Source organism: Phyllopteryx taeniolatus, chromosome 10 (assembly GCF_024500385.1).
Source record: "Phyllopteryx taeniolatus isolate TA_2022b chromosome 10, UOR_Ptae_1.2, whole genome shotgun sequence".
Classification (NCBI taxonomy): Eukaryota; Metazoa; Chordata; class Actinopteri; order Syngnathiformes; family Syngnathidae; genus Phyllopteryx; species Phyllopteryx taeniolatus.
The window spans coordinates 19,879,758-19,903,653 of record NC_084511.1 but is presented as its reverse complement, the minus strand read 5'-3'; the positions used below and the strand labels follow the sequence as shown (position 1 = coordinate 19,903,653).

General features: G+C 41.2%; 1 protein-coding gene and 1 long non-coding RNA gene across 13 annotated transcripts in view; one reads left to right on the top strand and one right to left on the bottom strand.

Annotated features, from left to right (window-relative positions):
• The window catches only part of LOC133485269 (rho guanine nucleotide exchange factor 9), a 60,743-nt gene that overhangs the window by 14,977 nt on the left and 21,870 nt on the right, over positions 1–23,896 (bottom strand). For 10 of the 12 annotated variants that reach the window (XM_061788704.1, XM_061788706.1, XM_061788708.1 and 7 more), the window contains 7 exons: positions 13,585–13,764; positions 11,847–11,936; positions 8,451–8,651; positions 5,363–5,542; positions 4,290–4,522; positions 3,436–3,565; positions 695–826 (listed from right to left, as the gene is read on the bottom strand). In XM_061788704.1, the coding sequence (XP_061644688.1) occupies positions 695–826; positions 3,436–3,565; positions 4,290–4,522; positions 5,363–5,542; positions 8,451–8,651; positions 11,847–11,936; positions 13,585–13,764 (1,146 nt within the window). Of the gene's footprint in view, positions 1–694; positions 827–3,435; positions 3,566–4,289; positions 4,523–5,362; positions 5,543–8,450; positions 8,652–11,846; positions 11,937–13,584; positions 13,765–21,885; positions 23,072–23,896 lie in introns of those variants that run through there. The other 2 variants (XM_061788712.1, XM_061788705.1) reach the window with 2 other exon arrangements.
• On the top strand, positions 12,078–15,337 carry LOC133485275 (uncharacterized). The gene is made up of 3 exons (XR_009790651.1): positions 12,078–12,141; positions 13,553–13,775; positions 15,200–15,337. It is a non-coding gene; the product is annotated as an uncharacterized LOC133485275 (long non-coding RNA).

Here is a 23,896-nt window from a genome sequence, read left to right as displayed (position 1 = left end):
CCACTTCCACTTTTAAATGATATTTCGTGCACTGTATGCTGTTTTAATTGTATTTTTATTTAATTTTTTCTCTCTTTGTTTTAAATGTTTATAAGCTGTTTTTTCCTTTGTTTTTAAATGCCTTTAATCATGTAAAGCACATTGAGTTACCTTGTGTATGAAATGCGCCATATAAATAAATTTTCTTTGCTTGGCTTAATTAATATATATACTTTAGATGAACTAACAGCATATACATAAGCCGAACATGAACTGTGAACTGTGTGTAAGTGGTGAGATAATTGTTTTTGGTTCACATTTGGATGCATGTGAGAATGCATTTCCTCAGTCTCGGTGAGACACTGTCTCACCGCATTCGTGCCTGTGCCTCTGTGTGCATGTATGGCTGAGTGTAGCCAAGCATGAACATTCATCTGACAGGGGAGCACAGCCTCAGTGCATCGAAGCTCAAACTACCGCAGCTACATTTTGAGAAATGTGCTGAGTATTTGAACTTAACCGAGGGCTCATGCGTCTTGCATTGGGTAATATATTTCCAGCCTAAGCAAGAAGTTGCATTGCCTTAAAGCATCTTTGTCGGGATGTACAACTTTCAAGGAGCAGACTCGGTTTGTGTCTCCCTTATTGGCTTTTTCTCAAGCAAACAGGAATCAAAATGAAAGGAAGAAAGTGAAACAAAATAAAGACATTCTACCTTCTTACAGAGAACCAGCTGGTGATCAAAGAGGAAGAAAACTCGCTGCTGGCTGCGCCCATATGGCTGATAGATCCATGACAGCTCTCCAGTGTAGATGAGCTCCGAGCTTCTGTCCAAGATATCATCCCCCTAGACACATTAAAACAGACACAAAATCAATAAATCAAAGGTTTACTCATTGAAAGAATCCCTAAATCATATATTAATTTTTGCCTTTATCTTTTTAATCCAGGACACATAACAATGTGCTTTCCAAACACAGCATAAAGATATATTACGGAGTTGAACAACATACTGTAGCGTCGATGAAGTTGACGGTACCCCAGCATGCCTCACGGCTCAGGTTGTAAATAGTTCCCCTTTTATTTCATGTGTTCCATAATGTACAGTGTAATATCTGAACTCTGACTTTGGGCGGTTAAGACTGTTGATTGGCGGTTGTGAAGTCACCAAAGAAGAAAGAGTAAAGGACTATTTCAGCTTGAACGTTGGCTCAAGTCTGGGAGTCTGTGTGTGGATTGACTGGGCTGGTTATGGTGTCACCCCCTCAAAAGGTTTCCATATGTCACTCAGAAAATGATTGTTCTAAAAAACAATTAAACATGAGCTTAATTGAATTTTGACCTTATCTCACTCTGAAAGCCAAGCCATTATATTAAAGACAAAGCACATAAAACTGACCATAGCTCTTTTTGCCCAAATAATTTTTTGGCCTATGAATGATCCACACTTCTTTGGGACTTTTTTTTCTTCATCTGGGCAGTGCACAGAATCTGTAGCTATTAATAAACCCTTTGTAAAATCCCGATTCGCCAAATGTTACAATACTGACTGTTGAGGAAAGGTGAAGCAAGATTAAGTTATATGATATTTAAAAATGAATGGGTTTCCCAAAATTAAGGATGAAAAAAAACTAGTGATTTATTTCAAAGTCATAACAAAATTAATTGAATGTTTTCACAAAATTGATGTGTAAATCTGTAGACTTTACACCGATCTGATCAGTTTGATTGGTATCGGCCAATAATTAGCACTTTATGCTGATTGGCTGACCGGCTTTAATGTCATAATTCGCCGATTCGATCTCCGCAAAAAACATTTACTCCGCGTCACCATCGTGTACAATATAGTTGAATTCAAAAGCTGGTTTGTCTTTTGACATAGTACTGTAAATATCTGACAACCAATAAAGTTATAAAAAAAAAACATGTCGGCAGTGTGGGATAGACAACACGTCTGAGACAGACAACACGTAATGTGGGGATCAGACTACAAGACAAATTTGGTCTTTCACGGGCTTTATCTGGTCAACTCAAATGTGACCAGATACACTCGTTACCATGGCGACAACATCGCGACGCATGTATTATAAGAACAAGATGGGGAAAAACGTGTACTGGTGGTCACCGGTGCTCGGGAGATTACGTTCATTTAAGACTTGCCTGAGGTATGTTCACATACTTTTAATACGATACCGCTCGCAAGCAGGCAACAAAACGTTATGTAGCCTAGCAAGCTAGTGCTAGCACTAACGGTTGTGCGTAAACATGTTGGCAACATGTTGGCGTTCTGTCGAATAATGCTCAAAATCTTTGGTGTGTGAGAAGTAATTTAATTACAATAAAGTAATTCAACTACAGTAAGTTAGCTCCCATTATTTCTGTCATCGGGCAGCACGGTGTACGACTGGTTAGAGCGTCTGCCTCACAGTTCTGAGGACCGGGGTTCAATCCCCGGCCCCGCCTGTGTGGAGTTTGCATGTTCTCCCTGTGCCTGCGTGGGTTTTCTCCGGGCACTCCGGTTTCCTCCCACATCCCAAAAACATGCATGGTAGGTTAATTGAAGACTCTAAATTGCCCGTAGGTGTGAATGTTAATGCGAACGGTTGTTTGTTTATATGTGCCCTGCGATTGGTTGGCAACCAGTTCAGGGTGTACCCAGCCTCCTGCCCAATGATAGCTGGGATAGGCTCCAGCGCTCCCGCGACCCTTGTGAGGAGAAGCGGCTCAGATAATGGATGGATGGATTTCTGTCATGTTGTAATGTTGGTTTGACCTGACTGATTAGAATACATGACCTGACTACTAGAGAATGAATACTTTTGAAGATACTCAGTATCCAGTACACAAGTATATACAGTAAATTAACAAGTCATTTAAATAGACACATTGCTCCATCTTGTGATCGGATCGGTGATCGTTTTTTTTCAATTCGCTGATCGGCCCTAAAAATCCTGATTGTGTAGAGCCTAGTCTTCTGTTAACGGAGAAAATGTATTCTTATTGAATTGTGGGATTCAAGGAATGATGACCAGTTCATTTATGCAAAAATGAAACTGAACACTGAGTCTAGGGACTTGGTGATAACTAGATGAAGAGGATGAAGAGAGACAAAACAGAATTACCATGATCAATAAAACAAGCATATCAGGACACCATATAGTCAGAAATAGGGGTCTCGAGCAGGAGTACATTTTATTTCCTCAATGTGAATGCTACACAGATGTACCCGACTGTTGTGTTAATTAATATTCCATGGTGCCAAAGCTAACAACGTCAAGCATACAGGACATAAAACCTGTAGCTTACATACACACCCAGAAGCGCGCGTGTGCGCACACGCACACACCCAGCAGCGCGCGCACACACACACAGACCCAGAAGCACGCGCACACACACACGCACGCGCGCGCACACACGCGCACACACACACACACACACACACACACACGTACGTACCTCCCAGTCCAAGACGGATGCTTGCCACTGGGCAATTTTGTCAATGTTTTCCAGCCTCCTCTTCCTCTCATTGATCTGCTGGGTGACGTTTCGCATTACTGCCAGGGCTGCTGCCACGTATCGATAGTCACTACAGACACAGTGCACACATAATGACTCTTGGGGAATTAAAGGGTAAAGTTAAGCTCTTTGAAAACTAGCCACTCTTTTAAAACATTCCATTGATGTTGCAGTAATGAAAGACACAGTCTACCTTATAAAACATGGGATGTATACTGAAGTAATAGAGGTAAGCCCTTCTGGAACACGGTCCGAAGAGCATTGAATTCTAATTAGCCACTTTGTAAATCGCCTGTAAAATACGACTGCATAAATCTGAGTAGGATTTTTTTCCCTCTTTGCCTCTTATTGCAATGGATCCAAATACTGTATAGTTTGTTTTTGACAGAGGAATGGCCTATAGCTGGCAGATTCTCAAACAGTGTGAATTGGTAGGCTTCGCTGGCAGAGCTGGCACCTGTCCCTATCTGGCTGAGAGCGCCTGGTTTGTGAATGACCTGGAGGTGGCTGAGTTACGCTAAATCTCTTACACTATGCTTCTGTGGACTTGCACGAATGAGTATGCACGTCTGAATTTTTATATACAGTACACATCTGTGCATGAGATAGCCTTTTCAAATGCTTTAGAATAGAGCTAAAAAGCATTGATCCTGTACAAATGTACTAAAATGAAAAATGAATAAAATCCAAATTTTTCATATTTTCAGTGGAACACAGTGTTAATTCACTATAAATTATTTTATATTGACTAAGTAGTACTAATAAAATGCTGTTAAATGTACAATCTGTCATACCTGTGCTCTTGTGCAGTGTATTTGAGAAGCTCGGCCAACTGGAGGGGATATTTGCAGATCTTCTGGACAGGGGTGAGCAAGAAGCCATCTATGGCAATGTCAATCATTTGCTGGAGGAGTCGACAGGCCTCAAAGAAGTGCTGGTATCTGCCATCCCTCATCAACTTGCTCAGCTCCATGCAGGCGTCCAAGTGGTTATTACAGTATTCTGAATAAATCCAGAAACCATCTTGCTGTAACAAAGAACATCAGCAATATCACATTAAAAAATAAATAAATTTAAGTGATCATCTTCCAAGCTTAAACATGCAATTCAAGAGTATTGATTTTCTATTTATGATTACATACAGGACTGAAGTGAAATACTATTGCCCAATACACCGATTTTCCATTCAAACAAGATGTTCAGGATTGTACAAAAACTGTTTCCTTAATTATGATCTTGAGGGCAAACTTTATTGTTGCTCATAGTGTCATATACAAGTAAAATAATAGAAGGTTTACATCATAATACTAAAATGGCTCATGCATCAGGGACAAAATGACAACACACACATTCTAAAAAAAACAAAAACAAAAAGCGTTAACAGAAAACACAATCTGAATAAAAAAAATTGCTCTCTCTCTCTCTCTCTCTCTCTCTCTCTCTCTCTCTCTCTCTCTCTCTCTCTCTCTCTCTCTCTCTCTCTCTCTATATATATATATATATATATATGGGAAATGAGTAAAGTTTGAATACAGACAGTTTTACTTCTTCCTACTTTTCAGACTAGCAGTACACGATGGTTCAGTATCGGACAAAATTTACAGTACAGTATATTGTGCATTTTTTATTTTATTGTTTTGCACTGCATGATCGAAATTAATGTTTAATCAATCAATTAAAAAAATTGTCTAAAGAGCAGTCCTTAAGGAGGTGGAACAACAGGAGAGGCACCACAGAGTGAGCCTATGTTAATAGTAAAAAAGTTTGGGGAAACAAGTAGTTTTTCATTCTGGTGGTGGATGTTTAAGTCTACTAATTTCCGTTTTAAGTAAAAATTATATCATCGAATAGAGCACAGTGAACTCACATGTTCTAAAAAGCAAGGTCCAATTTCAGAAAGGTGGGGCTCCTCGGTGTTGTACTGTTTCTCCAAGTCTCTAACAAATCCCATCTGGAAGCGGTAGATGTCCTCAATGTTTCCAAAGATGACCTTCAGTTGGTCATCATTGAACATGTCCACACGCTTCCTGCACTGACGCAGGTAACCCTGCAAAAGAAAGGGTTAAAGTTCCATCATGCTTTCAAAGGTGATGTAGCTGGGAGCCAGCAATTGAATGACCCGAAAGAAGGGCGACAATAAGTCTCAAGAAATTAAAACACAGACTTTGATGAGTTCACTGCCGTTACTTTTTAGAGTGCTTCAATGTCTAATTCTTGAATTCTTGTCAGTGGCGGGTTGTCAATACAGGGTATAGAGCGCCACCACACCGCTGCCGACTCACATTGAAAAAGACAAAAATGAATGAAATGAAAGAAACTAAAAATAACACAGTATTGTAAAAACATTACAAATTATGTGTATATTTTTAGATAAGTAGGATATATGGTATTCAATTAATAAGTAACATTTATTTGTTTACCACCGTCTCATTACATGACGTCACTTCCTGTTTTGTTTTCTTTTGGCTTAAAAAATGCCTTTCATAATTCAATTGTCATGTAATATTTTAGTTAATATTCAACTCAACTTTATTTATATCTCTCATTGCTTTTCTTTGTGACCGAAGATCTTATGAAGGCGGCTGTTCACATCGTTGCAGGCGCGCTGATGAACCAACTCAGTGGAAGACAGGCACATTTTAAGAATACAATCATAAATTATTTATTTATTTATATGTAAGCATGTATGTATGTACAGTAGGTATGTATGTATGTATTAGGGCTGCACGATATTGGAAAAAAAATTACATTGCGATTTTATTTTATATTGCAATGTGAAATAATACAGGATCAGTGTTGGGAAACTATTTTCTATGCAAACTAGTTCAAAGGTGAAAGTTAGTAGTGGTTACTAGTTTTTAAAAAAAGGCAGCAGTGTTGCTGTCTCAATTGATGACTTGACTGCAAGTAATTTTAATGGGAATGCAACAGTCTATGGTCCGATCCTGGTAAAATCCCCAGTAAACCGACCATGGCTGAACAATGTGAACAACCGGCAGCCCAGTTATTAGTAAGTACAATAAAAAGAAATCGCCTTCCTCATCTGTCAGCAAGATACAAAAACCAGCCTATTACTACAGTGTTTAAATAATTTTTCATGTTCATGTGGCTGCCAGGCGGGATGACAGTGGCTAGCTCTCAATCATCTTTTCTATAGTCTATGCTCTCAACGGAGACAGCAACACTGCCGCCTAGCGGATGGAGGGACAGGACTTCCCACACGTGTGAATATTCTTAACATGGGTGTGATTATCTTGAAAACTGCATTGCGTTTGTGAATGTGTTCCAGCCATAAAATTCCAAGTTAATGATTATTTGCTAAAAACAATAAAGTTTATCAGTTTGAACATTAAATATCTTTGTAGTGTATTCAATTAAATATAGGTTGAACATGATTTGCAAATCATTGTATTTTGTTTTGATTTATAACACAACGTCCCAACTTCATTGGAATTGGGGTTGTAAATCGGGGCAATATTTGTGTAAATAATTTTGAGACAAATCTCTCCCCATATGCCTATAGCTGTTTCATTCTGAAGAGACAAATATCTTATTAGCATGTTCAAACAGGTCCCTCTGCTGGTTACTTTTAATATTACCGTTAATTCACTGTCTATTATTACAGTACACAAACATCGCAGCAAAGGCTCATCCATCCATCCATCCATTTTCTGAGCCGCTTCTCTTCACTAGGGTCGCGGGCGTGCTGGAGCCTATCCCAGCTATCATCGGGCAGGAGGCGGGGTACACCCTGAACTGGTTGCCAGCCAATCGCAGGGCAGCGTTTCATTACATCAGGCGTAAATGTAACAAAGCATTTCAGAAAAAGAACATCATACCAACAACCAAACATGGTGGTGGGAGTGTGACGGTCTGGGGCAGATTTGTTCCTTCAGGACTTGAACAACTTGGAATGGATGGAACCATTAATTCTGCTTTTTACCAGAAAATCCTGAAGGAGAATGTTCATCCATTAGTTTGTGACCTTCAAGCTGAAGTGTACTTGGGTTCTGTAGCAGGACAACGATCCAAAACAAACCAGCAAGTCAACTTCTGGATGGCTTAAAAAAAAAAAAAAAAAAGGTTTTGCAGCAGCTTAGTCAAAGTCCGGACTTGAATCCGATTGGAATTCTGTGGCATGACCTTAAAAAGGCTGTCAATGCTCGATAACACTCCATTCTTGCTGAATTAAAACAATTCTGAAAGGAAGAGAGGCCCAAAATATCGCCACAGCGATGTGAGAGACTCATCAACAGTTACAGAACCGAATTTAAATAAAAATGTAACGCTTGTTTTTAGTTGTTGCTGCTGAGGGTGACCCAAGCAGTTACTAGCTTTAAGGGGGCCATTACTTTTTTTACACAGGGCTAGGTAATTTTTTATTTCGCTTAATAAATAAAATCAGCTTACTTACTTACTTACTTGTTTACTTGGGTTATCTTTGGCTGATATATTTGTTTGATGATCTTAAACATAGTGGGGAAAGTGCAAAAAAATAAGAATTTGAGAAGGGGGCCAATAGTTTTTTATGGCACTGTAGTTACAGGTTAAAAATAAGTAATACAATAGTCTTGGGTATATTTAAAGGAGACATTATCTATCTACAATTTAAAACAGTTCCCAGGTGTCTTTATAACATGTCTGTGGCAGGTGTTTGTCAAATTGGGGCAGCTATAGCTCATCTGTAACAGTGGGGCAGAAGTGCAAAATGGGCAATTCACAGACACATTTTCAGAAATAGGCAGATACCGGTAACTACAGAATTAGTCAGTGGTTAATTTCAAACTTGATGGGTGGGCAGGCAACCCAGACACCCAAGACTATTTGTATACAAACATTACAATGTCAATTGTCCCCATATTTTCCCCTTTAAAGCTGTAAGTACCAGTATATGCTGGCTAACAGCTAATGCTATTTAATCTGTACCTATTTGCTAGCTGATATGCATTTTGTACCTCACAAATGTCCTTGAGGTGCTTGATGTAGTGTCTCTCTGTGCTCATGATCTCGTTGATGACATTAGCTCTCATCTGGTCACGGTTTTGGAGAGGCGAGCCCAGACACAAACAGTCGTTGGCTGGGTCAAGGTGGCCATTTTGAACCTCGCTGGTCCCTTCGGCTGGTTCTCCTCCTCCATCCTCTTGATTCACCCACAACTAAGGAAAAATACATTCATACCCACAAACACATACGTGTGATGGCTGGGTAAGTTGTGTGTTCAATGCATTTGATGAGAAGGTATTAACAAACAAATAAAACTACTGACCGACCCTTATGCCTAAATCTAATGAGACTTACTTCATCAAAATGCACACACCCAAATAAGACACAGACACTACGGCACACGTCATAGCATTTCTAAGACTCGTTCCCAGAGTATTTGCGACCTTGAGTGTGACCTCTCCTTTTACTTATGCAGACATACTGTATACAGTGGATATGGACTAGAAGTAACCACACCAATGTTAAAAAACCAGGTTTCCAAAGAAAAAAAGAGAAGTAGATATAATTTAAAAACCTTTTCCACCGTAAATGTGATCTATAATCTGATGAATTAATTTAAAAAATTACATCTGTGGGAGGAATGTGAAAATAACCATACTCAACTTGATACTGTGGTTTATTGAAAGCAAATTTGCTTCAATTAAAATATTTGTTTTTTGGGTCGAAAGCTATCAGCATAGCACTTATTGAATAATGGTCCACTCTATCTTGCCGAAGCATTCCAATTTTGTTAGCTTGTAAAGATATCTCTTGTGCTTAGCCTAATGCCCACATACAGTATTTTCAGTTGGATTTAGGTCTGGGTTCTGCCTGGGCCATTCAAAAACTTATGCTGTCTTCTGGTGAAGCCATTCTTCTGTTAATTTGGACATACCGTATTTTCACGACCATAAGGCGCACTTAAAAGTCTTAAAATTTCTCCAAAATGGACGGGGCGCCTTATAATGTGGCGCGCCTTATGTGTGCACAGAGTTCCAAAATCTGTAAATGTTGTTGTGTGACTTCGATGAGCGCTCCGCTTGACTCACTGGGAGCGTTTCCTGCCAACACGCTGCTTATATAGAGGAAAAGCGGACGTGGCTGAGGACAGCATGCGGCCGTTAAAGGGGGAAGGGTGCGCGTGACAGAGGACGCGTGACAGAGGACGCTAAAGGTACGCCTCCATGGGAATGGGAATCGAGCAGCCACAAGAGAATTCAAGATCAATGAATCCATGGTTTGCAAGTGGAGGAAGCAGGAAAACGAGCTTCGCCAAGTCAAGAAGACGAAGCTGAGTTTCCACGGAAACAAGGCGAGGTAGCCCGAGTTGGAAGACCAACTCGAGCAGTGGATTAATGAACAAAGAACAGCCGGGAGAAGCGTCTCTACAGTCACCATTCGACTGAAGGCAATAACTCGGAGCTTGCCATCATTCCGGGAGGCTTGACGAAGGAACTCCAACCGCTGGACATCGGTGTAAACAGGGCGTTTAAAGTGAAGTTGCGAGTGGCGTGGGAGCGATGGATGACAGATGGCGAACACAGCTTTACTAAGACTAGGAGGCAGCGAGTTACGCCACAATTTGTGAATGGATTGTGGATGCTTGGGATAACGTGTCTGCTTCCACTGTTGTTCGAGCTTTCGTAAAAGCCGGCATCATTTCTGAGGAGCCGCACGGCAACGAGACAATGACGAGTGGGAACCTGTCATCTTTGATGGAGAACTTGCCCAGCTGTTCATTTCGGATACAGAAGACTGCGCCTTTTAATACGGTGCGCCTTATGGTCGTGAAAATACGGTATACCTGAAGTAATTGTCATGCTGGATAGACCATCACCGTGCAGTACTACACAGGCAGGCCTTTCATGGAACTACTGCGGCGCCGTTAATGATGCTGTTGGCTTCTTGGTATTCTAGCCTTTTAATCAATTTGCACTGGTACTTATTCCATAGTTCTGGACTTAAAACGATGTCCGCAGAAAAAAATAGGTTGAAAACAATTTTCAAATCATTGTATTCCAATGGGCGGCACGGCGGCCGACTGGTTAGAGCGTCAGCCTCACAGTTCTGAGGACCCGGGTTCAATCCCCGGCCCCACCTGTGTGGAGTTTGCATGTTCTCCCTGTGCCTGCGTGGGTTTTCTCCGGGCACTCCGGTTTCCTCCCACATCCCAAAAACATGCATTAATTGGAGACTCTAAATTGCCCGTAGGTGTGACTGTGAGTGCGAATGGTTGTTTGTTTGTATGTGCCCTGCGATTGGCTGGCAACCAGTTCAGCGTGTACCCCGCCTCCTGCCCGATGATAGCTGGGATAGGCTCCAGCACGCCCGCGACCCTAGTGAGGAGAAGCGGCTCAGAAAATGGATGGATGGATGTATTCCAATGTATGTCCCAACTTCATTGGAATTGGGGATTGTACATTCTTTATGTGTAAGATGCACTGTACAGTATATAAGAGTTGAAAATGTCACAGTGTTTTGGGATCCTGGTTTGTGGTATATTTACGGTTCAAACTATTAATATGAGTATTTATAAAAAAAAATGTGTAGCCAAAATGAGTGAAAGCTGCAATTAAAGCTAAAGATAGTCTGGTAAAGTATTACTTTCATTGCATGTAAACTGGTGCAACCACATAATTGTATGTATTTTTATTTACTTGTCAGTTGAATTGCACTTCTTATAGGTCTTATAGATGGGGAAAAACACTTATTGTGGTGGCATCTTTTACTGTATATCAGAAAAAAAGTGATTTTAACAGTGGTGTATTCACGTTCTAAACCCACTGTAGAGCTCTTCAAACGTCCTCATGTGCACATTTGCTCCCCAACATTCATACTCACAGGTTCACACACATACGATAGTAAGGGTATAGTAATTGTGATTTTAAAAGCCCAACAGCCAACACCTGATGACACACACTTTTCCAATATAACATTGAAGAACTGACGGATAGAATGCCAAATAAAAGATGAGAAATGCAGCGCCACAGACAAGCAGAGTGACGGGTGGGAGAGCACTGACTGCAGAGACGAGAACCAGTAGCACAGCCTTAAAACTGAAAAATAGTCAGAGTCAACAGTAAATAAACTGCACTGAAACAAGATTTAAAAAATAGCAGTAGATATAAATATAAATGTGAATATTAATATATTAATAGGAGTTGTCACTCAAACTGAAAATCTTAAATATTTTGGTTAGAAATCTTGAGGAAGAAAACTAAGAGCTTTACTTTTGACTCATCGGTACTACCTATCTATGACACCTGTCAAGGGTGACTGGATGAGGTTAATGTCTGGTAATGTTGAGGGTGCGTTGCGTGGAAGGTGGGACAGGCTAAATGGGTGGATGAGGCTGGAAAAAAACGCACCTTTGACGTAGTGTTTTGGAACCGTGGAGTTGCTATGGGGTTGATATAGAAAACCTGTTTTGTTTGGGGCTGAGGAGGGTGGGGTTCCACCTTGGAGAGAAAGAATGACACAACAGAAAGATACTTTTTGGTAGACAGTCCTGGCCTCTTGGGAGTGACAATGGAAAGGTGGACAGGTGGGAATGGGAATGAGGGGTGTCTGGAGGGGGCTGGGTGTGGGGGGTGGGGGAGGTTCTGCTGTGACTCTCCATCTACAAGGAAGCTACAGTAACTCTTCCATCAGTGAGCCCTCAAGGTAATAACACACAATACCTTCATCAGACATCAGTTCAAACAGAGTTCAGTTAGTTCTGTTCAGATATGGGTAGTTATATCATCTTAATGTAAAATGACGATGTGGTGAGTGTATTTTAAGACCCAGTAAACTGACCAACAAAATGAAGTGTGAAACAGTCTGTCAAATTGGAATAAATAAAAAAATTCCACAAGTACCGGCATATGAAATAAGGTTCCAAAATCATGAAAAATAGAGCCTGCCTTCCAGCTGCAGGGCTGTGTGGGGGCGTGTCCGCTAAGTGCGCTCAGCTGTCAGTCATGTTTGTGTCTGTGGCTCTTTGCGGTTCACACAGCCACACACAGCCATAAGCTGACTGGCGCTGTGTCTATTAAACAGTAAACTTTCCCCGATGCATTGCTGTTGTGTAGATGCACACGCAACACAAAACAAAATGAGGCGGTGACATGACCCGTCCCTGTACTGTCGAACTCGCTGGCTCGTTAGCTTTCTAGCAAGTTAACTTGTTAGCTCGCAAGCAAACGCACGAAATAAACAGTTATCTTTCCCTGAAGTGTAACTGTTGTGATGGCCCACGCAGGGCGAGGCTGTGGCGAGTTGGACCGGCCCCATCGCCGGTGCTCTGGTCCTCGGGTGGCTACTCTAGCCTCTGGCGGGCTTGGCGGGACTGCAGAGACGTCCAGTTCGCCACTGCCTTGCTACGTGTTGCATATGGGGGCACACAACAATGAGCTTGATGGCCAACTACACGCTATGGTGGTAGAAATGGCCCAAGTCACAGCCACTGCATGGAATAAGGGCATATATAGTGGGGAAGGGGAGACTTACGCCAGAGGCCTGCTTGCGTTATCTGGCCTCGTTTTTAACCCCGCCCCATAAACCTGATATACTGACAAAGTGAGGTGTTTAACACAATATCTCAGAAATTTAGGACTTAAATTGTTCTCAGTCTTTGCACATTCTCAGCAAATATCTTAAAAAACATAATTAATGAATTTGAAAAGAAAAACACAAAAATTTGTTTATTAGGTCTTTAAGATTGAAATCTAGCCTTTTAATCAATTTGCACTGGTACTTATTCCATAGTTCTGGACTTAAAACGATGTCTGCAGAGAAAAAGAGGTTGAAAACAATTTTCAAATCATTGTATTCCAATGTATGTCCCAACTTCATTGAAATTGGGGATTGTACATTATGTGTAAGATGCACTGTACAGTATGTAAGAGTTGATTTAAATGTGATGCCACACAATAGGGGCACACTCAGCATTTATTTTTAGTAAGGCAATATGTATTATTCAAATAATTGTTCACCATTGTGTATATGTGTGAAGAGCCAGCATATCAATGTTTGTTTGTTTGCATATGTTCATGCCTCCAGTTCTGTGTGTGGGTGTATGTTGTGTCTGTAGTTGTGGGCCAGCTGCGGCTGCATCAGACTCACCCGCACGAAGCTGGCAGGGAACCATCCCTCCTCCTCATCAATCTGGCCCCACCACCAGTCCTTGTTGGAGGCATCCAGCACCTTTATGACATCACCGGCCTTAAATGCCAATTCCCGGTCTGCCATGGTCACATGGTCCCATACCGCCTCAGCGTTGACGATTGACCCGCCACTTATCAACTAGAAAATATGTAAGAATATAGAATATATCTCAATCTATACAGTTTTCAAAATTGTGGGTCCTACTGTGTTGACAACACTGACACAACATTGGAGAAATAAAATAAACCAAGATCCATTTCACCTGAACTCATTACAAACTAACGTCTACACTGTGTATATTATATCATAATCCTTTGCACACATATCTGCTCTATTATGAACCTTTTCTAACTTCGGTATGGTATATACAGTAGGTTTGAGTTACTAATATATGACCGGTATATCTTTTTAAAAAGATTATTAAAAAATAATTACTATTTGAATTGTGTTTCAATGTAATTGAAAGATCACATTAAATAAATGTGACAACAATTAAAATACTTATCCTTTTGTTGAAACCACTCAGATTACTTCTTCTTTTCCTTTCGGCTTGTCCCGTTAGGGGTCACCACAGCATGTCATCCTTTTCTGTGTAAGCCTATCTTCTGCACCCTCCTCTCTAACACCAACTGCCCTCAAGTCTTCAATCACTACATCTATGAACCTTTTCTTCCTCTAGCTCTCTTGCCTGGCAGCTCCATCCTCATAAAACCTCTACCAGTATACTCACTCTCTCTCCTCTGGATGTGTACAAAACATCAAAGTCTGCTCTGTCTAACTTTGTCTCCAAAATATCTAACCTTGGCTGTCCCTCTGATGAGGTCATTTTTAATCCTTTCCAACCTGGTCACTTCTAGAGAGAGCCTCAACATCTTCCTTTCCGTCACCTCCAACTCTGCTTCCTGTTGTCTCTTCAGTGCCACCGTCTCTAATCTGTACATCATGGTTCGTCTCACCATTGTATTATAAACTTTGCCCTTCTTTTTTTTTTTTTTTGTGGCAACCAACACTGACATTAAAAAAATAAACTTTGCCCTTCATCCAAGCAGAGACTCTTCTGTCAAATAACACACCTGACACCTTCCTCCACCCGTTCCAACCTGCTTGGACCCATTTCATCACCTCCTTACCACTCTCACCATTAATTGATTGATTGATTGATTGATTGACTCAGATTACTAAATCATTCAAAAACAAACCCTCAAAGCCCACTGGTAACATGAAGCACTGCAAACAGCATTACACAGTTGCTAACACAAACCACAGCACTGTACAACAAAGTGCACAGACACAAAAAGGGCAAAACTATGACAGGAGAACACAGTGTTCAGACATCTAATCGGTCAATAGGGGGTGAAAATGGCCTGTGAGCTGATTGGCATTCTTTTAGGGATTTGTGCAGCTGAAAGTCCTTCTTATGAAAGGACAAGAGACAGCAACATTGCTTCTAAGTAGGACCTAGAGCTGAAATCATCCATTTAGTGAACAGCAATGTTATCTATCACACTGTTTTATCACCGAGAGACTAACATCATGTCCACATTAAAGCTGTGCACGTTTGTATCTTTTCCAGGTCTCTTCATCAGAATGTTACAGCCCCAACATAACCATATATTCAATTGTGGGCAGCCCAGCCAGTTCTACCCAAGTCAGTCAAGAGCTGCTTTGGCTCTAGGTAAGGAGTTTACAAAGGCTAAACAATAGGAACTATACAGACGAAATCTAAACTATGTTTTTATATTCAGCATATGTCTCATATGTGGAATAATGTGTTTGTCCTCTAAAAACTAATTTTCTTAAAGGTCCCGCACGTTGCTAAACCAACTTTTTCTAGTATTTTGGATGTAATATTGGCTTTATGGTGCCTCAGTAAACATGTGAAATATGAATTAAAATCATCCACGCATTCCTGAGTTCCAGACATTTTTTTGCTAAGAGGCCTGAAATTGGGTCCTACGAATTTCTTAAGCTTATCTACATCACTAGCGCAGATCTCCGTCTACCTCTCCACTCCCGAGCCAGTGTGGTCAACATAAACACATGTGCTCTCTCAAGTGGGGCAACCAATCAGAGGAAAGGGGGCAGTATTAGCCAAATATGGACAAAGCAGATAGAAAACTGGGTGAAACAGAAGTCGCTGTCAAAGATGTCTTTACTGGACACTCCTATGACAAAACTATGATGTTGTTTGTTGTTGTTTTGAATTAAATTGACACTTTTATACAAAGTCCATGTTAGAGAGTCACTCAATGGAGGTCTAAATAGCCAAAATATGGGACCTTTACAATTGTATTTTTATTGCCCTAACATCCATCCATCCATTTTCTGAGCCGCTTCTCCTCACTCGGGTCGCGGGCGTGCTGGAGCCTATCCCAGCTATCATTGGGCAGGAGGCGGGGTACACCCTGAACTGGTTGCCAGCCAATCGCAGGGCACATATAAACAAACAACCATTCACACTCACAGTCACACCTACAGGCAATTTTTAGAGTCTCCAATTAATGCATGTTTTTGGGATGTGGGAGGAAACCGGAGTGCCCGGAGAAAACCCACGCAGGCACAGGGAGAACATGCAAACTCCACACAGGCGGGGCCGGGGATTGAACCCCAGTCCTCAGAACTGTGAGGCTGATGCTCTAACCAGTCGTCCACCGTGCCGCCGCCCTTAAACATTTAAACAAAAAAACAAAACAAAAAAATCCACATTTCTGAAAAAGTGACAAATATGTGCGAGTCAGGGTTCGAACAAAAAGGAGAGAAGACTTGGAAGACTGAAATAGATGGAAGACTGGATAAAATTGGAAATGGACACAGGGCACTGCATTCAAACGTGCAAAGAAGGCAGTTTGCCTTGAGCAATCCCCTTTCTTTACTTTTGTGTTTGCTCAACGTGACGCATCATCAAAGGGTGAATAATTTTACTTTAGATATTTCAACAGTCCAGCTAAAACATTTCATATTAGGGCTGCAGGATATTGGGAAAAAATGACCAATGGTATTTTTTGTAACCCTGCAATATGTATTGCAATGTGAAAAAAATATAGGATAACATTGTTGTGATATGAAAACCAGCACACATTTCTCTTTTTCCCCTATATGTATTGTTTGGACAGTTTATAATATACAGTAATAACAATAATAAAATAATAAACTATCCATCCATCCATTTTACATACTGCTTATCCTCACTAGGTTCGCAGGCGTGCTGTCTTCCGGGCTATTTTCGGGCAAGAGCCGGGGTAAACCCTGAACTAGTCCCCAGCCAATCGCAGGGCACATATAAACAAACAACCATTCACCCTCACATTCACACCTACGGGCAATTTAGAGTCTTCAATCAACCTACCACGCATGTTTTTGGGATGTGGGAGGAAACCGAAGTACCCGGGGAAAACCCACGCAGTGACGGGGAGAACATGCAAACTCCACACAGGCGAGGCCGGGATTTGAACACTTGTCCTCAGAACTGTGAGGCAGATGTGCTAACCAGTCGACCACCGTGGTCACCTTTATTAAACTATAATCAATAAAATATAATAAACTATGCTCAATAGAGGACAAGTATACTGAGTTATTTGTGTGAAGTCTACCTTTTAGTGCTGCCAAGATTAGTCGACTCGTCACGAGTACGTCGAATATTAAAATTGTCAATAACCACAATTGATTTATTAGTCCATGTTAAAGCTTTGTTTTTCTCTAAAAAGTGTGATGTAAAACCTGCAAGACAGACAAAGACATTTGCCTTTGATGGCAGCACAACAGTGATACACGTTGCTGATTCAGTTTCTGATGAAGAGGAACGGTCATCTTGGGAAACTATTTAGCTAGTTAGCTGCTAATATTAGCGTCAACGGCTGTGAGCTACTTGCGTGAAGCTGTAAATGTTAACATTATCTTAAGGCTAACTATGTCGATTTTATTAACTTCAGCACACGTTATGTGTTTGATATAATGTTATAACCACATATATGAATACAAGATCGATATAGTGTAGCAGGCCAGCTAAGCGTTGTGCCTACGTGGCAGCCACATTGGCAGGAGCAACGTTGCCACGACTGGCAATGCATGTACATTTAAAATAAATCAGAACTTTTTTGTCAACATCAAAGCATGTGGTATTAATCCAGAACATTTGAGAAAAAGTGCCCCAAAAAATCTTGCCAATGAAATATTTTTTTTCAGTTCCCATGTTGTGATTGTAGATGATTTTACATAGTTTTTGGTTCCATTTTAAATTGCACGAAACATTTACAGCTAAAAATGTTAAAGGCCAGAGTATCACCATTTTAATTTGCACTACCATATATAACCGTGTCAGGAATGCTGGGACAAGCTGCAAAGTTTATTAAAAGTCGACTGTAATATTACCAGATCAACATTGTAAATAAGAGACTGTTCGTAATGAACACAAATAAAAGTTACAAATTATCTTAATTATCTTCTGCACACGGCGGCCGATTGGTTAGAGCATCTGCCTCACAGTTCTGAGGCCCAGGGTTCAATCCCCGGCCCCTCCTGTGTGAAGTTTGCATGTTCTCTCCGTGCCTGCGTGGGTTTTCTCCGGGCACTCCGGTTTCCTCCCACATCCCAAAAATATGCATGGTAGGTTAATTGGCAACTCTACATTGCCCGTAGGTGTGAATGTGAGTGCGAATGGTTGTTTGTTTATATGTGCACTGCGATTGGCTGGCAACCAGTTCAGAGTGTACCCCGCCTCCTGCCCGTTGATACCTGGGATAGACACCAGCACTCCCGTGACCCTTGTGAGGATAAGCGGCTATGAAAATGGATGGATGGATCTTCGGCACATACCTTGCATTATGGCACACGGGCCACGCGTGGCCCGCCATCCCTTTTTTGTGGGCCGCGGCATGTACTAAAAATAACACTGAACACGGCACACAACGCTAGTTTCCCCTGCTTCAATATATATATACCCTGTGGTTTTCCTGGTCTCTCGGCTCCAAAGAGACTGGAGGACAAGAGAATTCACTCTGCGCATGGATCTCAGCACGTGCACGTTTCCTTAAAGCGGAATGAACGATAGGGATTTCTCTTGTCAGGTATTGACTCATTGTCTTTGTGGGGGCAGGGAGGCGGTGTCAACACTGCGGAGCCACTAGCTTACACACATACAGTTGCTTTCATGAGGAGCAATGCAAGGAGAAAAAGGGCAATTGCAATTTGCAAAGCACAATGCAACAGACCTCTGGGCAAATATTTCAGCTTCAAACCGGTTAGAAAGGTGAGCCCGCACGATGCTCAATTTGTGTTTGTCTTGATAGTTAAACACTCGCTGCTTCATGAAGCGTTTTGGTCGACAAAGAAAGAAGGATTAGTTTGATACGTTGCACAATACTGCCTTTTAATACAATTGAAAAGCCAGCATTTTGAGAAATGCAGCAAACCTTGGACAAACAGTACAAATCGACTATGAGAAATCACATTACAAATAGCAATCCCACAGTGTGAAAGATTACATAAAAGAAATCAAAGTATGTATGTGTGTAAATTTTCAACTGATATGCATGAGACCAGCATTATCAGACAGATCTTGATATAATTAGAATTTTCCTGTGACAAATATTAATAAAGTTATGAATCTTAAAACCAATGAAAATGCACCAATTTCTGGCTAACGTCTTTATACAAAGACAATATGGGCTGAATAAGAGTTTAAGTGTGACCTTTTTTTGTTGTATCCGAGTTTCAAACTTTCATTCATTCATTCATTTACTGTACCGCTTATCATCACTGGTGTCGCGGGTATGCTGGAGCCTATCCCAGCTGAATCTGGGCGAGAGGCGGGGTACACCCTGAACTGGTCACCAGCCAATTGGAGGGCACATATAAAGCAACAACCATTCACACTCACTATCACACCTACGGACAAGTTAGTCACCAATGAGAGTCGCATGCATATTTTTGGGAATTTACCAAATTTGGACATAGGAGGTTTCGGCCCGATGCCAGCGATATGATACGATTAGTCAACTAGTCACAAAAATAATCGGTGACTAGTCAAAGATCAAAATAATCGTCTGTGGCAGCCCCCACTACCACTATTTAAATGCGAGTCCAACCACACAGCAAGTTAAAATAATTTATTTTCATGCCCAGTTACACTCTTATAGTAATTAGCACATTCCTAACACTATTATTGTTTCTTAATCAATTTGTTATTCTACACGTTAACATAATATGCATTAGTATTTCTATATTTGAGTGCATTAGTTTAAACAACACCCATTGTTGTGTGCACCTTAAGTTTGTCCCTTCAGTGTAGCCGTAGGCAGGCATGAAATTATTTCCCATGTCCTCATTACTAGTTATCGTACAAGAAGTATATAACACTCTGAGCTCCTGCATGTTGTTTGAAGGGTTATAATTTTCCATAACATCTGCGCTAATCTTATTAGCATGTCTAGCTTTTCTTATCACTGTATGCTAGGACTTTTACATTTAACTACAGCTAGGAGTGACAAATAAACAACTTGAAGCCAGAATATTTGGCCTGTTATTTGCAGAATATTTTGCTACCACAGTACAATTGTGATTGCTGGAATGATGCACACAGTGCGTGTTGGGTACCTGAGGTATTTGCCTCCTACATTGAAGGACCTTGCAGTCTGACTACTGTGCATGCGCATATTGTGATGACGATGTTTAAACAATAGATCGTGCAGCACTGTGGGCTCTATTGGACAGTGCATCTGCATTTTCTTACTGAGGTCCACACACAATCACTTACATTGTCTTTTGCCACAGAGCAGTGACAATAGCAGCGATTACGCAACCTACGTCGAGACTGTCAATGCACCACATTTAAAGGGAATGAGAGGAGCCGCTTTGATTGGCAGTGACTTAAGTCAGCTGTTAAAACACCCACAGTGGTGCAGCCTGCTCATCGGCAGATCCACTGGCCTTCACTGCTCTATGAAATTACCAGCACCAGTCTAACATGCCCATGGTGGACAGTTGTGCCGTCCGTTGTGCCGGATTTACACCGGTCACGAAAATAGGGCCCTGTATGATGACACCAGCTTGTTGCTGGAACTCACACAATAGAGCATGTATATACTGTATTTCCACTTCGGGATAAATGAGTAACCACTGCATACTATTGGTTTTCTAATGGAAAGTAGTTTATCACATATTTGTTAAACTAAGGCAATAAATCATGAGAATCTGCTAAATTCTTCCTTTCATGCCATGCAATGCCCCCATTCCAAGTTTTTGCTCAAAGATGTCACTGAGTAGGTTGATTACATTGGCAATCACACAGGGCTGTGAGCTGCTACAACAATAGCTCTACCATATATCTCAAAGCTCTTCACTTCAGGAAGAGAGGAGGATTACTGCAAAAACATGTGTCATGCTGCCATGGAAACAGCACGGATGGAGGATGCTCAAAAAGATTTAAAATTTGTGTTGATTCAGGAAGAGAAATTAGATTTATATAATTGAGACTGAGATGATTAAAATGGAGAAATACACCAGGGAATAATAGAGGAGAGTTCTACCTGACTAGGCCAGAACATACAGAACAGAGGTCAGCCTTGATGCTCCCCTATTAAACCTTATTAGGTCCCCACTGCTGCACTACACCATTTTCGGCCCAATTCATCACAGTGCAGTTCCTATCAATCTGCTGTAATACAGGCAACAGAAAGCAAGAACAAGGGTGAGATAGCAATCCATCCACTAAACCCATGTTCCTCATTACTCTTCTCTCCTTTTCCTCTTTCAATAATCCTTAAGATGAGCATTCTCCAATATATTGTGTTATTTTTCCTGCATGTCTGAAATAATTAAAAGCATTACATAATGAGTCTTAACAATTGCCCTGCCTTAGCTATGCTCAGCCATAGCCAGATCAAATAACATCAGAAATCTCTTCCGCACAAACACTCATAACCTGCGTATCTAACAGCTGTAATATGACCTATACAGTACCATTAAAGACCAGAGGACCATCTTCAAACTGCAAGATTTGTATTTAGGTCAAAGCAAATGAATGCAGAGGAATGTCTCTCTTACCATGGACATATGTGGCATGTTCAAGAAAAATATATTAAACAGACCTACAAGAAATACAAAAACAATGGCTTGAGTCCTTCTGTTTTTGCACTACAAAGCATCAGGATTCACTGCACTGGCAGCCTCACCGCATTCCTCCTCTATTTGTAGTGGTAGCATAGCTGCACAAACGCACTAGTAGCATTATTAAGCAAATACATATGTTTCAACAAGCCTTACCATTTTCGTAGCATTTAACTGTAAGGAGAGCGTATGCATGGAGGAATCCAGCTCATATGATCATGATTGATGATCCCTTTCTAAAGAGCTCAATTTATGGTTATTCACGAGAGCTCAGCCCAAGATGTCGATTAACAGGGTGCTATATTCCGGAGAGAGGTTTCTCTTTCTGACGCACAGAGTGAGTCTCGCGGTCCATCCTCCCTGCGTCTGCCAACCTTGTTATGTAATACACATATACCCCGAGTCTGGGAGCCAATCAGAAATAGCTCTTCCTAAAACCAGTGAGGAATAGCAGCACATCCCTCACAGACATGGTTTTCTCACTCACATGCACCATACGCACATTGACACTTTTGTTTGCACGACATATAACAGAACTCTAGAAGAAGGCACCTGTCCTGCAGGGATTACAAATGTGTGGAAGACATGCATGCTTTCAGAGACAATAAAAGACTACATACCCGATACAAATACTGTATGCTATAATACAGCATAAAACACGCCACTGCAGACTTAGAGTTGCCAAAAAATTAACACGTGCTGTGCCGCTTACTTTGAGATTGTTCCATAACCACTACAGTATACGACATCATTATGCTTTTCTTAGAGTAGCAAAATGTGACAAGATCACCCAAAAATGGCAGTCTGGTTGGAATGGCCACTTCAACCTGATTGCAAAGCACCAATAAGTTAGAAAATTGGATGATGGGTTCCGGGGAAATTTATTTTTGTATCAGAAAGAAAATTGCCTTTTGACGGTAAATCTTTGTGTGATATCACCTATAGAATGCCTCCTCAAAAACACCTTCAAACTAGAGTAAAACAGTATAACTTCATTATTCCACGCCATAGCTCCTCAACCCTTTCGTTGCGTCTGCTACTTGGGAAACCCCTTCTCCGTTTGGCTGTCAAGTTTCAGTTCAAAAATATCTACAGTACTGTAACTCATACGAGCCTAAATTCCAAGGGGTTCAAAGCATCCAAATTACAGTGACGTTTCAAACGACACTTACCCTAAAAACTCTACCTAAATAGCACAAATTGAACATTATTCCTAAGAGCAGTGTGGATAGTAGAATAGATATTGTACTTTAGAAAAAAAAAAATAAAATCCTGAATTTATTTGTCATGGAAGATATTGAATTTATCATTCCATCCATCCATCCATTTTCTGAGCCGCTTCTCCTCACTAGGGTCGCGGGCGTGCTGGAGCCTATCCCAGCTGTCATCGGGCAGGAGGCAGGGTACACCTTGAACTGGTTGCCAGCCAATCGCAGGGCACATAGAAACTAACAACCATTCGCACTCACAGTCATTCCTACGGGCAATTTAGAGTCTCCAATTAATGCATGTTTTTGGGATGTGGGAGGAAACCGGAGTGCCCGGAGAAAACCCACGCAGGCACGGGGAGAACATGCAAACTCCACACAGGCGGGGACGGGGATTGAACCCCGCACCTCAGAACTGTGAGGCTAACGCTCTAACCAGTCGGGCCACCGTGCCGCCAATTTCTCATTCCATATATATATATATTTTTTTGGGGGGGAGGCTGGTAAAATTCCACAATGATGGCAGCTACTTGTTATGTTACTTCTTACTGTACTGTGGCCTCTACATGGACGTAAACTCAAGGTTTGTTCTGCAGTGAAGAGAACATCGGCCCACATGCCATGACAAGTGGAAGAGTTACCTTCCCTTGTAATACGTCGCTGCCAAGTATTTGTCTACACATGCAGTGAAACCGTTCCACCTTCACTAAACAAACACATACCGTATTACTTAGCCTACAGGGTGAGAGAGCAGTTATATCTAAATAAATTAATAAATAAAAAGTCAAAGCAAACTAGCCTGCCACCATTACTAATAATAGGAATGTCATGGACAACTCTGAGATGGGCTTTTAGCATATCTATTTATGACATTCATTAAACATTCATGACACCTGCCTCCCATCCTTTATTGGCTTATGCTGCATATGGAAGAAATGAAACAGGCATTTCCCCTCTAA